This window comes from Pinus tabuliformis, chromosome J (assembly GCF_031772625.1).
Source record: "Pinus tabuliformis cultivar Carrire ecotype Pingquan chromosome J, CPIR1, whole genome shotgun sequence".
NCBI lineage: Eukaryota > Viridiplantae > Streptophyta > Pinopsida > Pinales > Pinaceae > Pinus > Pinus tabuliformis.
The window spans coordinates 577237192-577255809 of NC_142295.1; the positions used below are offsets into that span (position 1 = coordinate 577237192).

Consider the following 18618-nt stretch of genomic DNA (forward strand, 5'->3'; position numbering starts at 1 on the left):
ATATGGAAATAAAGAAAGTTAACCCCTTAAATATGACCCTGTGATTGATGATAGTCAAATACATTAAAGAAAAATTGATAAGTTAGTTTTAGCAAATATATAAACTCTACTTCACATTCTCTTTCTTCACAAAATATGAAAATAAAGAAAGTTAACCCCTTAAATATGACCCTGTGATTGATGATAGTCAAATACATAAAAAAAATTGATAAGTTAGTTTTAGCAAATATATAGACTCTACTTTACATTCTCTTTCTTCACAACATTATATACTGTTAATAATAGAAAAATATAAGATGAGTATCACACAAATTATTATAAGAATTTTAATCTTTATTTATCTCTATATCACAACATCATGAACACGTTTAATCCGCATTTCAGATCTTTCAAAATCTAAATGAAACATTACTTTCTAGTGAAGAGCAATTATAATCATAAGGAATAATATAAATCAAATCTAACACATTACTTGCAAAATTTTAAAGTGATTGAACTACTTCAATCACATGTGAAACTAGAATATGAGTTTTTTCAAAGAAAAATTCACCACGAAACATCTCACCTGCAAATATATGTAACTTATTAGTAATGGAATTAAAAGTTGAAAAAAAAATAGTTATTATTAACTTATTTTTAAATGATTATTTAGCATAACAACATCATCAACTTTCATAAATATAAGACATTTATTTCTCCTTTAAGATTGGCACAACAAAAAAGGAAATAGACCCTCACGTGGCTCATGCACCTATATTTAAACCACCAAGGTTATTTCCAACATGAAGGAATGAGAAACAAACAATCTCATACATTACATAATACAACAAATAACACAAATGGCTCAAAAAGGCCTAGTGATTCTCATTACAAATATATAAGGTTATAATTCATAGATGTTGAAAAGTCTTGAGATTACAATCCTATTGATCATCTTCCTTTCAGCGTACTTCATTTTGCAAATTTTACTTCCTTCATTTACCATATACCTATGTACACAATCTACAGTCTTGAACTTTCTTCATCACTAAGGTCACCAATTTCTAGAAATATCACCATTCCTTCATACTCTTCTTCCTCTAGCATCCAATCGCTCCAATCCCACTTCATTTACTCTACTTCAAAGACTCTTAAATTCTCTCTCTTCCTCTATATTTGTGTGTTCTTTCCTACAACCAATGACTTGTTTCCTTGAGATAACCCTCTCATCAAAACCAATTCTATCTCCACTGAGTTGCACTAGCTTGTTATTCATGCTCTTAACCTTTGAACTTCAAACAATTCCAACTACTCAACAAAGACTATTTCCCTTCTCAGTTTCTTAGCTCAACCTTAAAACCACATCTATTAGGGGAATTTTGAGGTCTAAAATGGGTCTCCTAAGGAAATTATAAAATAATCGTGGAAATAATAAAATAAGATTAAATTACATCATCAAATTTTAGAGGGAAAAAAGAAAAAACTATTTTTTCAACTCGTATTTTCAACTTATCTCGCTATGGGTTTACTCAAATTTCAAGCGAAAACATTCTTTGGATTCAAAATTTGACTCCTCATCCAAGGAGTATCTATGTTGCATACTTTCGATGCACCCTTCTATATGAAAAATGAGAAATACATGAAAAAACGTGATTGCAATCACGTTTTTTCACGTATTTCTCATTTTTCATGTAGGAGGGTCCATTGAAAGTATAAAACATGGGTACTCCTTGGATGAGGAATTAAATTTTGCATCCAACGAGTACTCCCCCGAAATTTGAGTAAATCCCTAGGGAGATAAGTTGAAAATACGAATTGAAAAAGTAGTTTTATTATTTGATTATTTTTTAATCTTTTTACTTTTTTACTCCAAAAATGGTGAATCATCCCCCATGGTTAACATCATCATCTTGAATCCTATTGGTTCTTATAAGGTTGATTTTGGTTGTACATTTTTCTTAGGGGACCCATTTTAGACCTCAAATTTCCCCTAATGAACACCTCGTTGATCTCCTACACCTAACTTCTTCACTTCCTCTGGCGCACAACTATCTTCTTGTGTGTGCACTACTCTAAACCTTATATTTCATTTGCATGCCATCATTCAACTATTGATTTTTGGTAGCATCGAATGTGCTATAAGTCTCAAATTGTGCAAAGAGGCTTAGGCACATGTATTCCAAAGAACCCAGAAAGCATTTTGGGAAATTCCACCTAGAAATAGTTTTATTAAAGTAATTAATTGTTTTTAAAGGGACCCCAAGTCTAAACTTAAGAAAATAAAATAATTAAAGGGTATTAATATAAAATGTGGGTATAACTTTTAGAAGAAGATGAGGATCAAGCAGAAATGATCTTATCCATTGATTAGCTTTTAATCTAGGTTGTTGAATGTCAAGGAGAAGATTATTTAAGTGAGCTTGAGGGTCATTTGGAAGACACACCGAGAGATCAAGAGATCGAATTTCTGAAGTGAGAAGTTCTCAAGAGGAAATTACGATCGAGGAGATTTCTTTTGTAGTGAGGGGCAGGGATAATTAGGTTGGAGTGTCTTCTCCAGAGCCCAAGGCAAAGAGACACCAAAGGGGTTGACGTTAGGCCGAAAGGGCCCACGCAAAGCCAGAAGAGCTCACAAAAAGGCAACTTAGTCACCCACACAGAGGCAACTTAGTCACCCATGCAGACGTCTGAGTTTTACAGAGGAGCTGACATTTCTGAGACGGGAAGGCTGGAAACTGCTCAAGAAGGCAAGACATTTCCCAGTTGACCTGACGCAGAGCCTCAGAGAGCTCCACGTAGGCCCACGCAATTACTGCACAAGGGCAGCGCAATTGTAGCCGGGGACAGTTGGTTCAATTGCCGGAACAGTCGGGACTTGCCAAGTAGAGTGAGGTAAACTCACAAATTTCTTCTGCCAGTTTATTTCTCTGTAACTAGATTGCTGAGAGGGCATCCAGAGTTTTATTCAAAAACTACTGCTTAATAATAATAAAACCCTCAGAGCTGCTACATTGGTTTTCCCACACTGGGTTTTTGCGAGGACATTTGTCCAAAAATAACTGTGTGGATGTGTTGTATCTCTTTCCTATTCAGTTTCTTATTTCCGCTTATAATTTAGATGGTGTAGACTGCAGTGTATTAGTTTCAATATTTACTGTAGGAAACAATGAGTAACTTGATTCAAAAATTAACAAGTAGGAGAAACTTAATCAGTTGCTGCAATAGAAATTTGGGCATCCAAATTTTCACATCAACTTGCACCTCTAAACATATATTTCATTTTATGCCCTCACTTCATTATTTATCTCTTGTGCTTCTTCAAATGCACATATTTAATTAAAACTCACCTTACAAAAGAAGTTGTGCATATATGCACACATCAACTTTGACTTACTCCATTACAACATTACCCTTGCACAATTTTTGGTTATATTGCCCGAAAATCCACATATTTTGACATTAGTTTATTTGTCCACTTCACCTAATATTATTTGCATTATGTGCCTCACATATTGATACCTTCTCTTACAAAGCTTTATTCATTCATGGATATAATTTCCTTGGAATTTGTTCCATCTGATATGCTTTAACATTCTCCCACTTGCATTCCTTAGCGTCATCTTAGTTATAACCTATTGAGTCATTAAGATCCTTCACATTGAATATCAATATGTTGGTCAAATTTGTCATTGATGTCAATATGGCATTGTTGGAGCTGGAAAATATTATTGTGATAACCCGTTCGTGATGTTTCCCTAACCTCATGTATACCCTAAGCATGAAGATGCATATTCCTTCACATACATGAATAAAACCCTATCCTTTGTTGATACAAATCCTAAGAAGCCCTAGCATTGTACTAAATTCTTGGCAAATAAGATGATGCCCATGAAAACATATTGAATGGCACCCTAGCCTTGATGATGCCTTAAGGAAGGAACCTTTAACTTGAATGCCAAAGACATAAAATATTATAGGTTTCCATGATGACAGTTGCACAAATTTAATTTTATTGATAGGAAAATGACCTCATTGAAGGATGAAATTGACACCAACTTATAGAGGATATTTTTCCCTTTCTTATGAGCTATCACTCACCCTCTAACTCCTCTTGGATTGAGAGAAAATGAATTCACAAGTTAAAATAATTCAGTTTTTATGCTAGTCGACATGAGCCAACATGAACAAGTCGACTCCTCCTCCAAAGGACATCTCCCTTCATTTAAAGGTCAACATCCATGTCTATGACTAAGTATTCTCCTTTGTCGTCATGAGATGCATATCCATCATCTTTTTCAATGACCTACTATCCTCTTTGGAATAAAGCTTATCTTCTTGAGATATCTTCCCTTTTTATGTCTAAGAGATTTTCTTTTATTTTTATGTTCTTTTTCATCATCAATTTCCTCTAATTTTGCACATGGACATTTGGCAACAATATGACCTATTCTACCACAATTAAAACCTTTGAATGATAACTTACCTTTGTATTTTCTAGATCCTCTTTTCATCTTTCTCACAAATTGAGCTTCCTTTGCATCTGATTCATAGCTAGAATAATCATGGGCTTTGTATCCTTTCTCTTCTTCGATGCTTTAAAGGTTGTTTCCTTCAATCTCAACTTCTGTCTTTCTATCCTCATTTCATGTGCAATGAGGATCCCATGTTGTTCATCCACCTTCAATATTTCCAAATCATTCATATCTTCAATAGTCGAATCCTTTGCATTAAATCTCAAGGAGAGAGATCTCAAAACTTTCTACATAACTAGTGATTCCTCAATATTTTCACCAAATTCTATAATAATATTGACAATATCATCTACACAAAGAAAGAAGGTTGCAATATTTTCTTCATCATTCATCTTCAAACTCTCGAGTTGTCTTCTATGAGTTTGAAGTTTTTCCCTTTTTACCTTGTTATCTCCTCCATTATTGTTTTAAAGTTTGTCCAAATGTCTTTTGTGGACTGACAAGACATTACTTTGATAAACTTTGGTTCTTATAGGCCACATAAAATGGCATTCATGACTTTTGTTTACACAAGCCTTCTTACCGACCTAATTAGATGGAGGAGTTGTTGGGGCTTTATAACCATCCACTACAGATAGTCAAATGCCAAAACCAAGTGACATCAGATAAGTCCTCGTCCTTACCCTCTGGAAGGCATAATTTGTTCCATCAAATAATGGAATTTTGCCTGTGAGAGAACCTTCATGACTAGCCATGGTCCCTTTGCAATGTTCCTTCCATTGGTTAGGCTTCTTCCAAAGGAACCTGCTTTAATACCAAATGTTGGATTCATAATTGAAAACAATATAATACAATTTCTTACTTATTTAAACATTCATGAATCAAAACCAACCAATCTAACATATAAACACAAGATATAATTGAAAACTTATTTACAAGAAATATTTATAGGCACCAACCAACATGAGATACCAATCCCCTCTCTTTTGTAGGCACCAACCTATAGGAGACACCAATGTAACACCTTCATAGTTGGAGCTTCCTTCAACCCATTTTTCAAACATGACACTCACAACAACAAAATAATATAGCACGCACCCTCATGATGTGTTTGGGCGTCCATCGGGTCCTCAAAAATTTGTAGATATGATAATACTCACTTTACCTCAACCTGAAGTATGACCTCAACCTTGCAAGTATTTTAAGTGTCCGCAAATAGATATGATAATACTTGTCTACAAATTTTCGAGTACTCAAGTGAATGTTAAGTACTTGAAAATAGATAATTAGAAATAACACTTAAGTGAAGGTTTTTAAACCATGCGTTCAATCAAAATGGATAACTTGAAACAATACCTAGTTCGAAACACCTACTATTAATTAATCTTATGACTAAAAACTCCTAGATTTAAGTGAAGGTTTTTAAACCATATGTTCAATCAAAATAGATAACTTGAAACAATAACTAGTTTCAAACAACTAATATTAATTAATCTTATAACTAAAAAATCCTAGAGAATTAAATAAAACATAAAAAAATAATTATATATATATATAGCAAACATAAAGTGTGGCCTAGAGTATGCTCTAAAATTGCTTCTATTTGGCTAAGAGCTCGTCTTCCTCGGATGTAGGGAAACAAGTTAATGGCCCAAGACCCAAAGGCATCTGGCAGGAGTAAAAGCTTGCCCCCTTACAGACCACTTTCGGGTTATCCCAGGTGGCGTGGTTTTCCTTCATTAACGGTGATAAGTCAGCCTACATTTGTGGTTAGCAGCTAGAGATGGTTGTCCTCACTGTTGGTTTAATAACTGAGTTACGATAAATTTTCTCACCTATTAAAAAAAACATAAAATTTAAATTCTTAAACTCTTTTATTTATATTTATATTTTAAAATATGTTTTATTTATATTTGTATGTAATTTTTAAAATTATAAAATTAATTAATATTAAAATATGTTTAAGAATGAAGTATTATTTCTCACACACACCCAAGATGTCATACATAATTACAATCCAAACAATATTAAGGCTTTCTTCATAGACTTTCACCCCTCTCAAAATTTAAATGCCCCTTTATCTTAAATGCCACTATGTCATAAGAATCGTTCAACATTCTTCTTTTAAGTTTCTTATGCATCAAATGTGAGAATCGTTATAATTTTGATGAAAATGTTTTTCATCTATTTCAAAATTATCAATTTTATATTCGGGATATTTCCTCTTATCTTTTTTACCATCAACTACTTAGCCTATAACAATCTTTTAAAATTTATAACTAATATATTTTCTCTAATATTTTCTTCCCCTTCCACAACCTCTTTACTCCAACTTTCTAGTGATCTCCTTTTCATGTTATCTCACAATTTTAATTTTTAGGTTAAGATTTCAAAAGCCCAACATAACCTAATGTATCTTACCCTTCATAGTCTCGTAACCATCATCCATTACATCCTTGTTTTCCCCAATAATCACTTTAGTGCTCATAACTTTAGGCCAAAGTCTCCCCTTATAATTTTTTCATCGCCTTGTGATTGATCCAACAATATTAATGGACCAATACTGATGGAGAATTTGATCATTTTCCACCTACACAAATCTATGAATTGGAGTCCATCACCATATCACTATCTAAAGTAGAGAAAATAAAAGGAATGAGAATTCTAGAGATTTATTAATGAGATAACTCATTCACAAATGAATAGCAAGTTGTCTTGACATCAACCAACATTGAGGCATTGAATGTTGAATTATCAAGTCACAAGATGGCAGATCATTATACATTTTAGTGGGAAATCAAATCCCCCTCATCCACAACTCTTTTATCCTAAGGTAAGAATGGAAGATGTAAAAGGGTGATGAGACCCCATAGGTGCTATGATGTTTAAGGTGATAGGACGTCCTCCAAGTTGACCTCCCAAATACTTGCTTTGCAAATGTCAATACTCTCGATTACAAGATTTCAGATCCAATATGCCACCATGTTCGTTGTTCTTTCACATGTAAAAATGATATTTAGGTTGGCAATTTCCTCATGATGCATTTAGATCAATGATTTCCTCCCTAATTAGGGAAACCGTGCCTATAGGAACCATAACCATTCTTTAGCTCCATTTGCCATGAGGTTGACAATCAATTTTGAGTATTCTTTAATAGCCACATCCAACAGAGCCCACATAGAAAAGGAGAATTTGATCCTTTTCCACCTAGACAAATCTATGAATTGGAGTCCATCACCATATCACTATCTAAAGTAGAGAAATCAAAAGGAATGAGAATTCTAGAGATTTATTAATAAGATAACCCATTCACAAATGAATAGCAAGTTGTCTTGACGTCAACCAACATTGAGGCATGGAATGTTGAATTATCAAGTCACAAGATGGTAGATCATTTTACATTTTAGTGGGAAATCTAATCCCCCTCATCCACAACCCTTTTATCCTAAGGTAAGAATAGAAGATGTAAATGGATGATCAGACCCAATATGTGCTATGATGTTTAAGGTGATAGGACTTCCTCCAAGTTGACCTCCCAAATATTTGCTTTGTAAATGTCAATGTTGGCATTATGATGCATGTGTTGTACTTGATGGCAACCCTCTCATAGAAGAACATCTCACTTACATATAACTAGATCAATCTACAGATGTGACTAAATGCATGGGATGCAGGACAACTCAAAGGAATAAGAAGATCAAGTTCTAAGTATGACAGGTTAGCTTTGCCATCAAGTCCAAAGGGGGAGATTGTTGGCATTATGAGACAAGTGTTGTCCTTGATGGCAACTCACACAGATGGTAGATCATAGTGCAGTAGACTAGTAGCAAAGATTTGATGATCAGACTTCAAAGAATGAAGAAAGAAGAGTATATACGCAGGTTCACTATATACCAAGTAGGGTATACACGCAGGTTCACTATATACCAAGTCGCGTATACGTAGGTTCGCTATATACCAAGTAGGGTATACACGCAGTTTCATGCACGGAAAAGCGCATACATGTCGGAAAACTTATTTTTGGGTCCGTGGTATTTAGACCTATGGTTTTGGTCCTTGGTATTGCGTCCAAAGTTGTTGAACCCAGGTATTGGGTCCCTATTATTGTTTTGTTATGGTTTTGGACCATGGTATTGAGAAAGGGCTAAGACTATAAAAGGAGATGAAGATCATTAGGCAAGAAAATCCGAAAAGTCTTGAATATCTGAGGACGCATGAGATCCAGTATGCAGGTTATGGGTTGATGATGCATTGCTTGATCTGAGCTAAGGAGGGATCTCACCGGTGGATGGAGAACAAGATCTAAGGATAGATCGGGATCAAATGGTTTGAAATGAACTATCTCTATATTATTGATTATGTTTATTCTAGATCTGTATACTGACGCATGCAATGATCTGAACTGGGTATACCTTAAGTTTGTAATCGCTGCAAGTCATGATTGAATATTTATAGATCTGTACGCGGGTTGGATTTGGTGAAAGCGCGTATGTACGCAGGTTGAGTTCATTGTAGTAGCGTATACCTTTTGAGCTATGATATTTGAAGTTACAGGTGGTTCTGGTTGTTAAAGGGTTCTGATGACAGTTTAAAGGTGTCAGTATTCTGCATATCTTGTTTGGCTGATTGTGTTTAGCTTCAGTATTGATGGATGAGAACTAATATTGGATCAGGATCATAATGACTCATATTTATGAGATCTGATGGACTAGATCTGGGTGCTAACGCATATATTATCCTTGTATATGTCATGATCTGGTTATGTCTGAAGTCAGGAAGTGTAGCAAAGTTATGAATAAGTGATTAATGACATATACACTGGTTCATCTTGATGAAGTTGCGTATACACGCAGGTTCGACACTTCCAAGTAGCGTATGCACTCTGATGCATGATTTTGATGGTACAGTTGGTTCTGATTGTTATTGCAGAGTTTTGCTCTATGTTCTGGTGACTGTGTTGTTGACAGGGTTTCAGTGTTTCAGTGATTCAGAGATTGATGATGCTAGTATTGATTGTTTTGTGCTTCAATGATATTTATGGGTCCAGTATGAAAATTTGATGAAATGTGGCCTTCAGATTATAGTGTTGTGCTTCAGGAGTATCCAGTCTGAAAATGTATGAAACATGGTACCTAGAGGAGAGAAGATTGTAGGTCGGCACCTACATACTAGTATCTTAGCTAGTACAAGAGCAAAGGGGGTTGGAGCTCCCTTCCAGGAGAGTCTGGAGAACGAGAGAAGGTTGTAGCCTTCTGCAGGTTGTAGCCTGCGTACTGGTAAAGGACTGCACCAGTACATTGTAAAAGAAGTTTCTTAATAAAGGAAGATAGAAACGAATTGCAGCAGGTGGTTTTCACCCACATTGGGTTTCCACCTTATATCATGGTGTTCATGTGTGTTGCTTATGTGTGTTGATCTATCTGTTTTATTGCTACTGTTGACTGTTCATGAAGTTCTGATGCACTAACTAAAGATCAACATTTAAAGGATTAACTGAATCATAAGTATTTTTGATATACGCTAGTTGCTTTAGACACAGTTGCGTATACACGCGGGTTCCCTTGAATGAAGTAGCGTATATGTATCTAAGTTTGGAAATGAAAAAGTTTTATTGATCTGATAATACTGATTCACCCCCCCCCCCCCCCCTCTCAGTATTATTTCCAACAGTCAATACTCACTTATTTTTGGAGTATCCCTTCTTTCTCAACTACAAGACTTGAGATCCAATATGCCACCATGCTCATTATTCTTTCACATGTGAAAATGATATTTTAGGTTGCCAATTTCCTCATAATACATTTAGATCAGCAATTTCCTCCTTAATTAGGGAAACCTAGCTTTTAGGAACCATAATTATTCTTTAGCTCCATTTGTCATGAGATTGACCATCAATTTTAAATATTTTTTAATAACGACATCCAACATAACCCACTTAAACAATGAGCATGGTCACTAATATTTAAACTTACATTATTTCCCCCAACAACCACTCCAAACTATCAATGAACATAAATATATATCGTGTCATGTTACATCGTTTAAAAATATATTGTGTCATGTTACATCATTTAAAGTACCCTCAAAGACACCATTTAAAGTACCCTAAGGTTATTATTATATAGCAAAATGTTGTTATTAGCATGATCATATATATATATATATATATATATATATTAACTGTGAAGCTTCTTATTTACCCATTAATCACTTCAAAAGTGTGTCTAATTAAATGTTGTGTTTTTCTGTTTCTTAGTTTTAATTAAATGTTATAGAAGGATAATGCACTTATAATAAAATTTCTCATTATAATTTGAAAGTTTATGATATAGATCGTACATATATTTATTCTTTGTAAATTGAATAAGTAAAAATAATTTTTTCTTTAAAGGATGGGTATACTTATAATTTTAAAACTATTTCTATATCAGTCTAGATCCATCTTAACTTTGGATCTATCAAGTTCTAAGAGAGATCAAATCTTTGGAGGTGCAAGCCTCTTATTTGAGTGCAAAACTTGAGGAAAGATTTGCACCTGGAGAGATTTGATCCCTCTCGGAACTTGATAGATCCACAATTAAGATGGATCTAGGCTAACTTAATTATTAATAATTAATAGTTATAATCATTATTTTTATTATTTTATTTTATATTATTTTTTTAATTTAAATTTTATTGGTATGTAATTTCACTGAATCAAAATGTTTTAATTAATAATTATCATTAATAATTTTTATTTTTATTTTTATTTTTATGTAATTTGACCAAAACAAATTGTTTAGATAACATAACATAATGGGACATTATAACATCTATTCAATACTTGACAGTGCATCTTGACAATTACATTCAAAAATATTTTATTTATAGCTACTATTTATGCCTTATATATTTCAATGTGTTAAAGGGTTTAGATATATCTCCAAAGTAATTATAATATTTCTGTTTTATATTTAATTATAAAATTAAATTGAAATAAAATATTTATAAAATATTTTGATTGTAAAATAAGAGATGGTTTTTTGGCATGTGGTATTGATGAGCCATGGTATTGGCCCATGGTATTATAAAAAAGTCGAGTTAATAATATCTATGCTAAAGTGGCGGTGAATGTCCATAATTAAAAATATTGTTATATTGTAAATATAAGTAAGTATTAAGTATTTGCAAGTATTGGGTCGGAGCTAGTCAAGCTCTGTAGTGCTCAGGATCTCATAATTTGCAACGGTCTAAAGAACTGGCCCAATTCTAGCAAGATGACCTGCATCCATGGACTTGGTAGCGGTGTGGTAGACTACGTTATTTCCGATCTCCCATTATACAACGAAATAATAAATTTTGGCATCTTAAACGACCACGAACCTGACTCTGATCATAGGCCTTTACTTATAACTCTCAATTTTGTCATGCATATAGTTCCCATAGAAAATAATACTTATAGCCAAAAGAACTTAAAATTTGATAGAAATAAAAATGATCTCTTTCTAAATGAATTAAAAACTAATTTGCTTCATTTATCTAATATAGACAACATAGAAGACCTCTATCATAATTTTACTACAACCCTCTCATATTCTATTAACAAGTTCTCAATTGAAGTTTCAAATAATAAAAGAAATAGCAAAACCAATCCATGGTATGACAAAGATTGTAAAAGTGCAAGGAGAGCAATTAAGGAAGCTGTTGATGAATCTCTTAAAATGGACAAGATAAAAATATACAAAGCCCTAACTAAAAGGAAAAAGAGGCAGTACATTCGTCAAAGACAGGAGAATCTCTTACACCTCTCTAAGGTAGCTCCTAAGAAATTTTGGACGCAGATTCTAACTAGGAAGACTAAGGATAATAATAAAATTGCTCTTCACGATTGGAATTCCTATCTTAAAAAGCTTTATGAATCTCCAAATGTCATGGATAATTTAGAAACCCTTCTCACAACGAAAGAAGTTTTCTCTTTAGAAGACATTAAGTTTGGGGTTAATCGCCTCGCTAATGGGAAAGCTAAGGACATTGAAGGTTACCAAGCGGAAATCTTAAAAATTGGAGGTCCTGTCCTCATCCCCCACATCCACAAGCTTTTCAATCAAGCTGTCAAGCAAGGGTTCCCTAAACCTTGGACTGAGAGCCTCATTATCCCTATTTTTAAAAGTGGGGATACAAATAACCCCTCTAATTATCGAACAATTATGATCAGCCCTCTCTTAGCCAAGTTATATGGTAGTATTTTGGAAAAGAAGTTAAGCATATGGCTTGAAAGTGAAGGTAAGCGGGCTAAAGGCCAAGCAGGTTTCAGAAGGCATCACTCAACAATAGACCACCTTGTTACGCTTAGGATCATTGTGGAGGAATGTCGTAATGATAAATCCAATTTATTTTGTTGCTTTGTGGACTTTAGAAAGGCTTTCGATACGGTTCCTAGATACAACCTTTGGAATAGATTAGAAGAGCTAAAGGTTCCTCTCGAGTTGAGAGCTGCCGCTATAAGGTTATACGAGAATGTAATTGCCAAGCTAAAGAGCAATGAAGGGTGGTCGAAAGATATTAAGTGTAACATCGGAGTTAAACAAGGTTGCCCCCTCTCCCCTACCCTATTTGACATTTACATCGATAAGCTCGAAGGCTATTTAGAGGAAGCAGGATGTGATGGCACGATCTTAGCTGGGATAGTCGTCATCCTTCTTCTTTATGCTGACGATATTGTTCTTTTGGCAAGGTGCCCATCTGATCTTGATAAGCAACTCAGACTTCTTAAGGATCTCTGCTCTACCATGGGTATGACTGTTAACACTGACAAAACAAAAGTTATGATTATCAAATCCAAGAAGGGCATTTACGCTAATTTTATGTATGACAATAATAACTTGGAGGAAGTGTATTCTTACAAGTACCTAGGAATTGATATTCATCACAAGCTCAACTGGAACCATAGCATTGAGAAAAGGATTAATGGGGGGTGGAAAGCTTACTTTGGTCTTGAAAATAATTGTAAAATAGCAAACCTTGTAATGTGGGATAAAAAGAAGTTCCTCTTTGAAACTTTAGTCACTCCTGTTATCTTATATGGCTGTGAGGTTTGGGGTTGCAGCATCTCTAGAGAATCATGGAGAAAGATTGAGCAAATCCAGAAGCGTTTTATAACTTATAACCTGAAAATTAAAAGTAATACACCCTATCCTATTCTCCTTATAGAAGCAGGTCTTTCCCCTATTGAGAGCCTAGCTATGCTTAGGTTTCTGTTGTACAAGCACAAAATCAGTAACATAGACGATCATAGACTTCCTAAGCTAGCTTTAAATTCTAGCCAAAACCACCTAAGGCTCAATCGAGGGTGGCATAAAGACACAAGGGCCTGGTTAAACTATTGGGAGATCAACGAAAATGATGCATTGCAAAACATAAATAACATTAAAGATATTGTTACTTCTAAGTTCAAAGAAAAAATGTGGTGTGAGAAAGACTTAGCGGCTAAAAGAAAATTAAGTTATTATAAGAAGGTCATCAACCCCACCCTAGAAGATCAAAAGTATCTCTCTATTTTAACTAGCTCAAAGAAGAAAATTAATATAGCAAAGATTAGAACGAATTCTCATGAGCTCCATAGTGAAACAGGTCGTTGGGCAGTTCCTAAAACGCCATGGACGGAAAGGATCTGCCATATATGTGAGAATAGGAACATCGAGGATGAAAACCACTTCCTCTTAGAGTGCCCCGCGTATAACCACATTAGATCTCAGTTTCACAATCTTTGTTACAATACTGACCTTCCTAGCCTTTTACAGTGTCAAAATTATAGTGAGCTCGGGAGGCTTCTCTCCAAGCTTTTTGAGCATAGGAATAAAATCTTAAATCAAAATAGATAATTTGTTTATTTAGGTCCGATAGACCATTATTTGGTCTCAGCAGACGTTAACCACCATCATCATCATCATCATTAAAGTTTATAGTAAGTATTAAAGTTTTTATGTTTTTATTAATAAAATTTAAATATAGTTACATAATCATTATTTTAATTTATCAAGTAAAACAGATTTTAATTTATATCTATTACTTATATATTTTAAAGTAAGGTATATATTATGATTTTTTTATTTAAAAAATTATTAATAAAAACAAAATTACAATATTAAAATTTATAGTAAATATTAAAGTTTTTATATTCTTATTAATTAAATTTAAATATAATTACATAATCATTATTTTAATTTATAAAGTAAAATGAATTTTAACTTATATTTATTACTTATAATATATATATTATAATTCTTTTATTTAAAAAATTATTCATAAATTTATTAATAAAAATAAAATTACAATTTTATTATTTTTATTAATTATTTTTCTTATTAATAAACTCTATATTATTTTTTTGAATTTATATAAAATTGTTTACAATTTTTTTTACATTACACCTGCGTCTCCCATATACTGAGCTATATAGCACCACTAGGCGCAAATACAATTTTTTTAATATAAACGATGTGTATATTCTCAAGAAGTAAAACTACCTTATATTATGAAACACCAACATACTTCAGTGATTTTATAGCTGTTATGGTGCATTTTAGGATCATGGATTTTTTATTGGATATATATTTGGCATAAGTTGGGTGAAGTAGATTTGACTGGGTGGGGAAAGACAGGGTCTTCCCATAAATGAGGTTAGGGTTTAACTTGGAGTAAAGTTCTCTCGCGAGTATCGACACATTGTTACCACGTAAACCATCAACAGTAGCCTCTTGGCATGAGATGGGTGAATTAGATTTGACTGGCTGGGGAAAGACAGGGTTTCCGTATAGATAAGGTTAGGGTTTAACTTGGAGTAAAGTTCTCTCGCGAGTATGGAGACATTGTTAGCACGTAAACCATCAACAGTAGCCTCTTGTTCGCTGGCGAGGAAGTCCAGCTAGTGGGCTACTCAAATTTTTGTTCCACAATCTCATGTGTGAGCCTCAATCCCGAGTTATTGCATGGTTGACACAGGGTTTGTAGATACGGCTTGCACTATTGTGTCTGATGACCCCTTTCAAGATCTAGTAGGGCTAGATACCTCAACCGATGGGTTTACCTCTGGTTCGACACATTCTCACACGAAAACTATAGGGACCCAATAATGTAGCTAATAAATCACACATCCAATCTCTTAACACGGTCCTCGGACGATAGTCCAAACTCTATGTTCAATGCGCAATTATCAAATTTCACACGTCAGGGTCGTTGGTTCATTGGCTTGAACCTTGATCTGCATGAACTTCAATGGTTTGTGCTCAAAAGCAACACAGAATAATTCACTCTCGTGGTCTTGGCGTTTCGTTGGCGGTAGGTAAGCATCTACAGTCGGAAGAATTCGCGGATCTGCTCCAAAAAACCCTGGTTGATAAATTCTTTAGGTGCAGAGTAAATATCAGACAGATCGCCTGTTGGTCACAACAACATTGGAGCCTTCTACTGGGTTACACCCCCATCTGCCACTCCCTGTCAAGCGGTTGGTATGGTTTTGTTTTTAAGAATGCGGATGATTTGTATAAGGTCTTGGTTCTCAGAGGCGGTTCCTGGACCACAGTATGTTATGAGTCAAAGCCGTGGAATCCACCTTTTGATGCTCGGTCCACCTTGGTTGTAAGTATTCCAATTTGGCTTAAGCTGCCTGATCTCCAGTTGAAGTTTTGGAACAAGACAGGCTCTAAGGCCATTGGAGATTCAATTGGTAAATATATAGTGGGCAGTTGGGGATTCAAGAACAATAATCTTCACTTGGTGGCTCTCATTTTGCTAGAGATAGATGCTAGATAAGGGTTATGTGAGTCCATACAAATTGTCAATAGGGACAATTCTTTCACGCAAATCGTCAACTATTTAGATGTTACAGATCCCATTCCGTGGAACCAGTGTTAGTGGGGAGCGGAAGTGACATTTTCAAAAGCTCCCGGTTTGAGCAATTTTTATATCATATATATATATATATATTTTTTATATTTTGATACATATATGTCAAAAAAAATATGTAAAATGATGAATTAGATATAAAAAACATAAAAATGCATAGATTGATCATTGAACCATATAACATCACTCATCTAGAAGTTATAATCTTCATCAACCACGTCCACAATTGAGTCTCGTGAATCATGATTCATCAATCTTAAAGTTTCAACTTCAAGCTTTCAAAATTGAAAATTCAATATATAACATTTATCATCATTGATCACCAAAGTTGTACTTGTAAGCTAAGTTTTACCATTACAAGAAATAATATCTAAATGTTAACAACTTAACATGAAATGAAATGTTATAAAATGAATTATGAAATGAAATGAAACAACTTTCATGAAGCATCATATTCATAATTTAGAATCATTACCAATGAGTTATAATTGCCAACTTCAAACTTCAAACTTTCATTGTCACGACTCACAGTCATATATTGTTTACAAAAAATATCATTATGATATGAAAAAGTCAAGAGTCAAAACTCAACAGTTATGAAAACTAATAGAAACTAGAAAAGACAAGTAAACTGTAAATCTATTATCTACTACTGCATGTGGCTCTTGCCACGAGAGTCTAATGTATGAGCAGGTCGTGGTGGTCTTCTAGGAGTCTCTCGCATAGACTGACGACCAGAGCTAGAAGGCACATGCCCTCCACGTGAGGGTGTAGATGGAGGTAGCGACAACGAAGGAACAAGACTCGGAACTCGAGCACTGCTACTAGATGGTGGAGGTGGCATTGCTGCTACTTCATCTTCCTCCCTTATAAGTTCCTCTTCCAATTCTTCAAAATATATAGTGCCATCCTCCAAATTGTCATCCTCTGGGTGGTTGTCCCAAATTTTATATGTTGGATCCTCATAAGCCCAATCATAGTAATGACTCAACAACCTCAAGTTGTAGTGCACATAAACCAAGCTTTCTGCCCAGTTTTCATTGAGCCTGTTTCTTTTCACGTTATGTATGACGTTGTAGGTGCTCCAACACCTCTCTGCAGAAGAAGTATTTACAACCTGTAATAGAACTTTTTTTGCCAATTTTGGCAAAAGTCCATGGCCGCCATATGTTTCCCACCATGTGAAAGCATCAAATCTGTCTCTGTCTTCCATTGCATGGAAGGTACCAAACAAACTAGTGTTACTAAAATATCTGCCTATTTCAAGGCGCACACTAGCACATTCTTCCCTGTCAGGTATCAACTTTTCTAATGCTTCCAAATATCCTTTAGATACCTCTTCATCTATATGGGGTTTGGTCCTAACCCCACCCCCTAGTGCAGGTTGGCCCAACCAAGATGTAAAGTAGTATTTTGGTGTAAGGATATACGCCAAGCAATGTAGTGGAAGATTAAGTTTATTCCACCGTACACACACAAAATCGTGAATCAGTTTGTACAAGTTGAGATCATTGTTATGAACAATATCTTTTATTTGCCCCAACATGGTATCCCTCTGCTCATACACCTCGCCAATCATTGGTTTATCTGTATCTGCAAACCGAATCATGTGATAAATGGGCTTGGTGAAATCCAATACTTGCCTCACACGTGCCCAAAACATACCATCAAGAGCGGCCTCCTCCACCAGTTCAAAGCCTTGCCTGTCAGCTGCATTTGTAGCCCTTTCCTTTAATACTTGCCAGTGTGGACTTGATACCATGCTAGCCAATGACTCTCTTACCTTCAAAAGGTGCCTGAAAGTGAGGTAATAGCTACCAAATCTAGTCCTCGCAATCTTCAACAACTCCAATCTTGAGTGACTACGGAAAAGGCCATGGGTATTGCTATGATTTGTAATAAATTTTATCATTTGTTTTCCTTTCTTGTACAAATCACCAATCCATTTGTATTGTTCATTTTTGTTCTTAACAACATCATGCATCAAAAGGTTCAATGTGTGAACCAAACACCCAGACCAACATATGTTGGGGTATTTATCCTCAATAATTGTTCCCGCTGCCTTACAATTAGGAGCATTATCAGTGATGACTTGGATGACATTGTATGGCCCAATACAGTCAATTGTTTCAAGTAATGCTTCTGCAATGTTGATGCTGGTCTTGAACTTGTCTGAGTAATCATATGCTGAAAGAAAGATGACACCACTAATAGACACAACAAGAACACTTATCAATGGCTTGCCTTTTACATTTGTCCATCCATCAGATACAATGGACACCCC

The 18618-nt window shown here is 34.7% G+C and overlaps 1 protein-coding gene across 1 annotated transcript in view; it reads right to left on the reverse strand.

Annotated features, from left to right (window-relative positions):
- Positions 1–315: 315 nt before the first annotated feature.
- LOC149228296 (uncharacterized) overlaps positions 316–18618 on the reverse strand; it is a 311074-nt gene continuing 292771 nt past the window's right edge. Inside the window, exon 6 of the mRNA XM_089375668.1 lies at positions 316–565. Coding sequence (XP_089231794.1) covers positions 483–565 — 83 coding nt within the window. The 3' untranslated portion in view covers positions 316–482. The remainder of the gene's footprint in view (positions 566–18618) is intronic.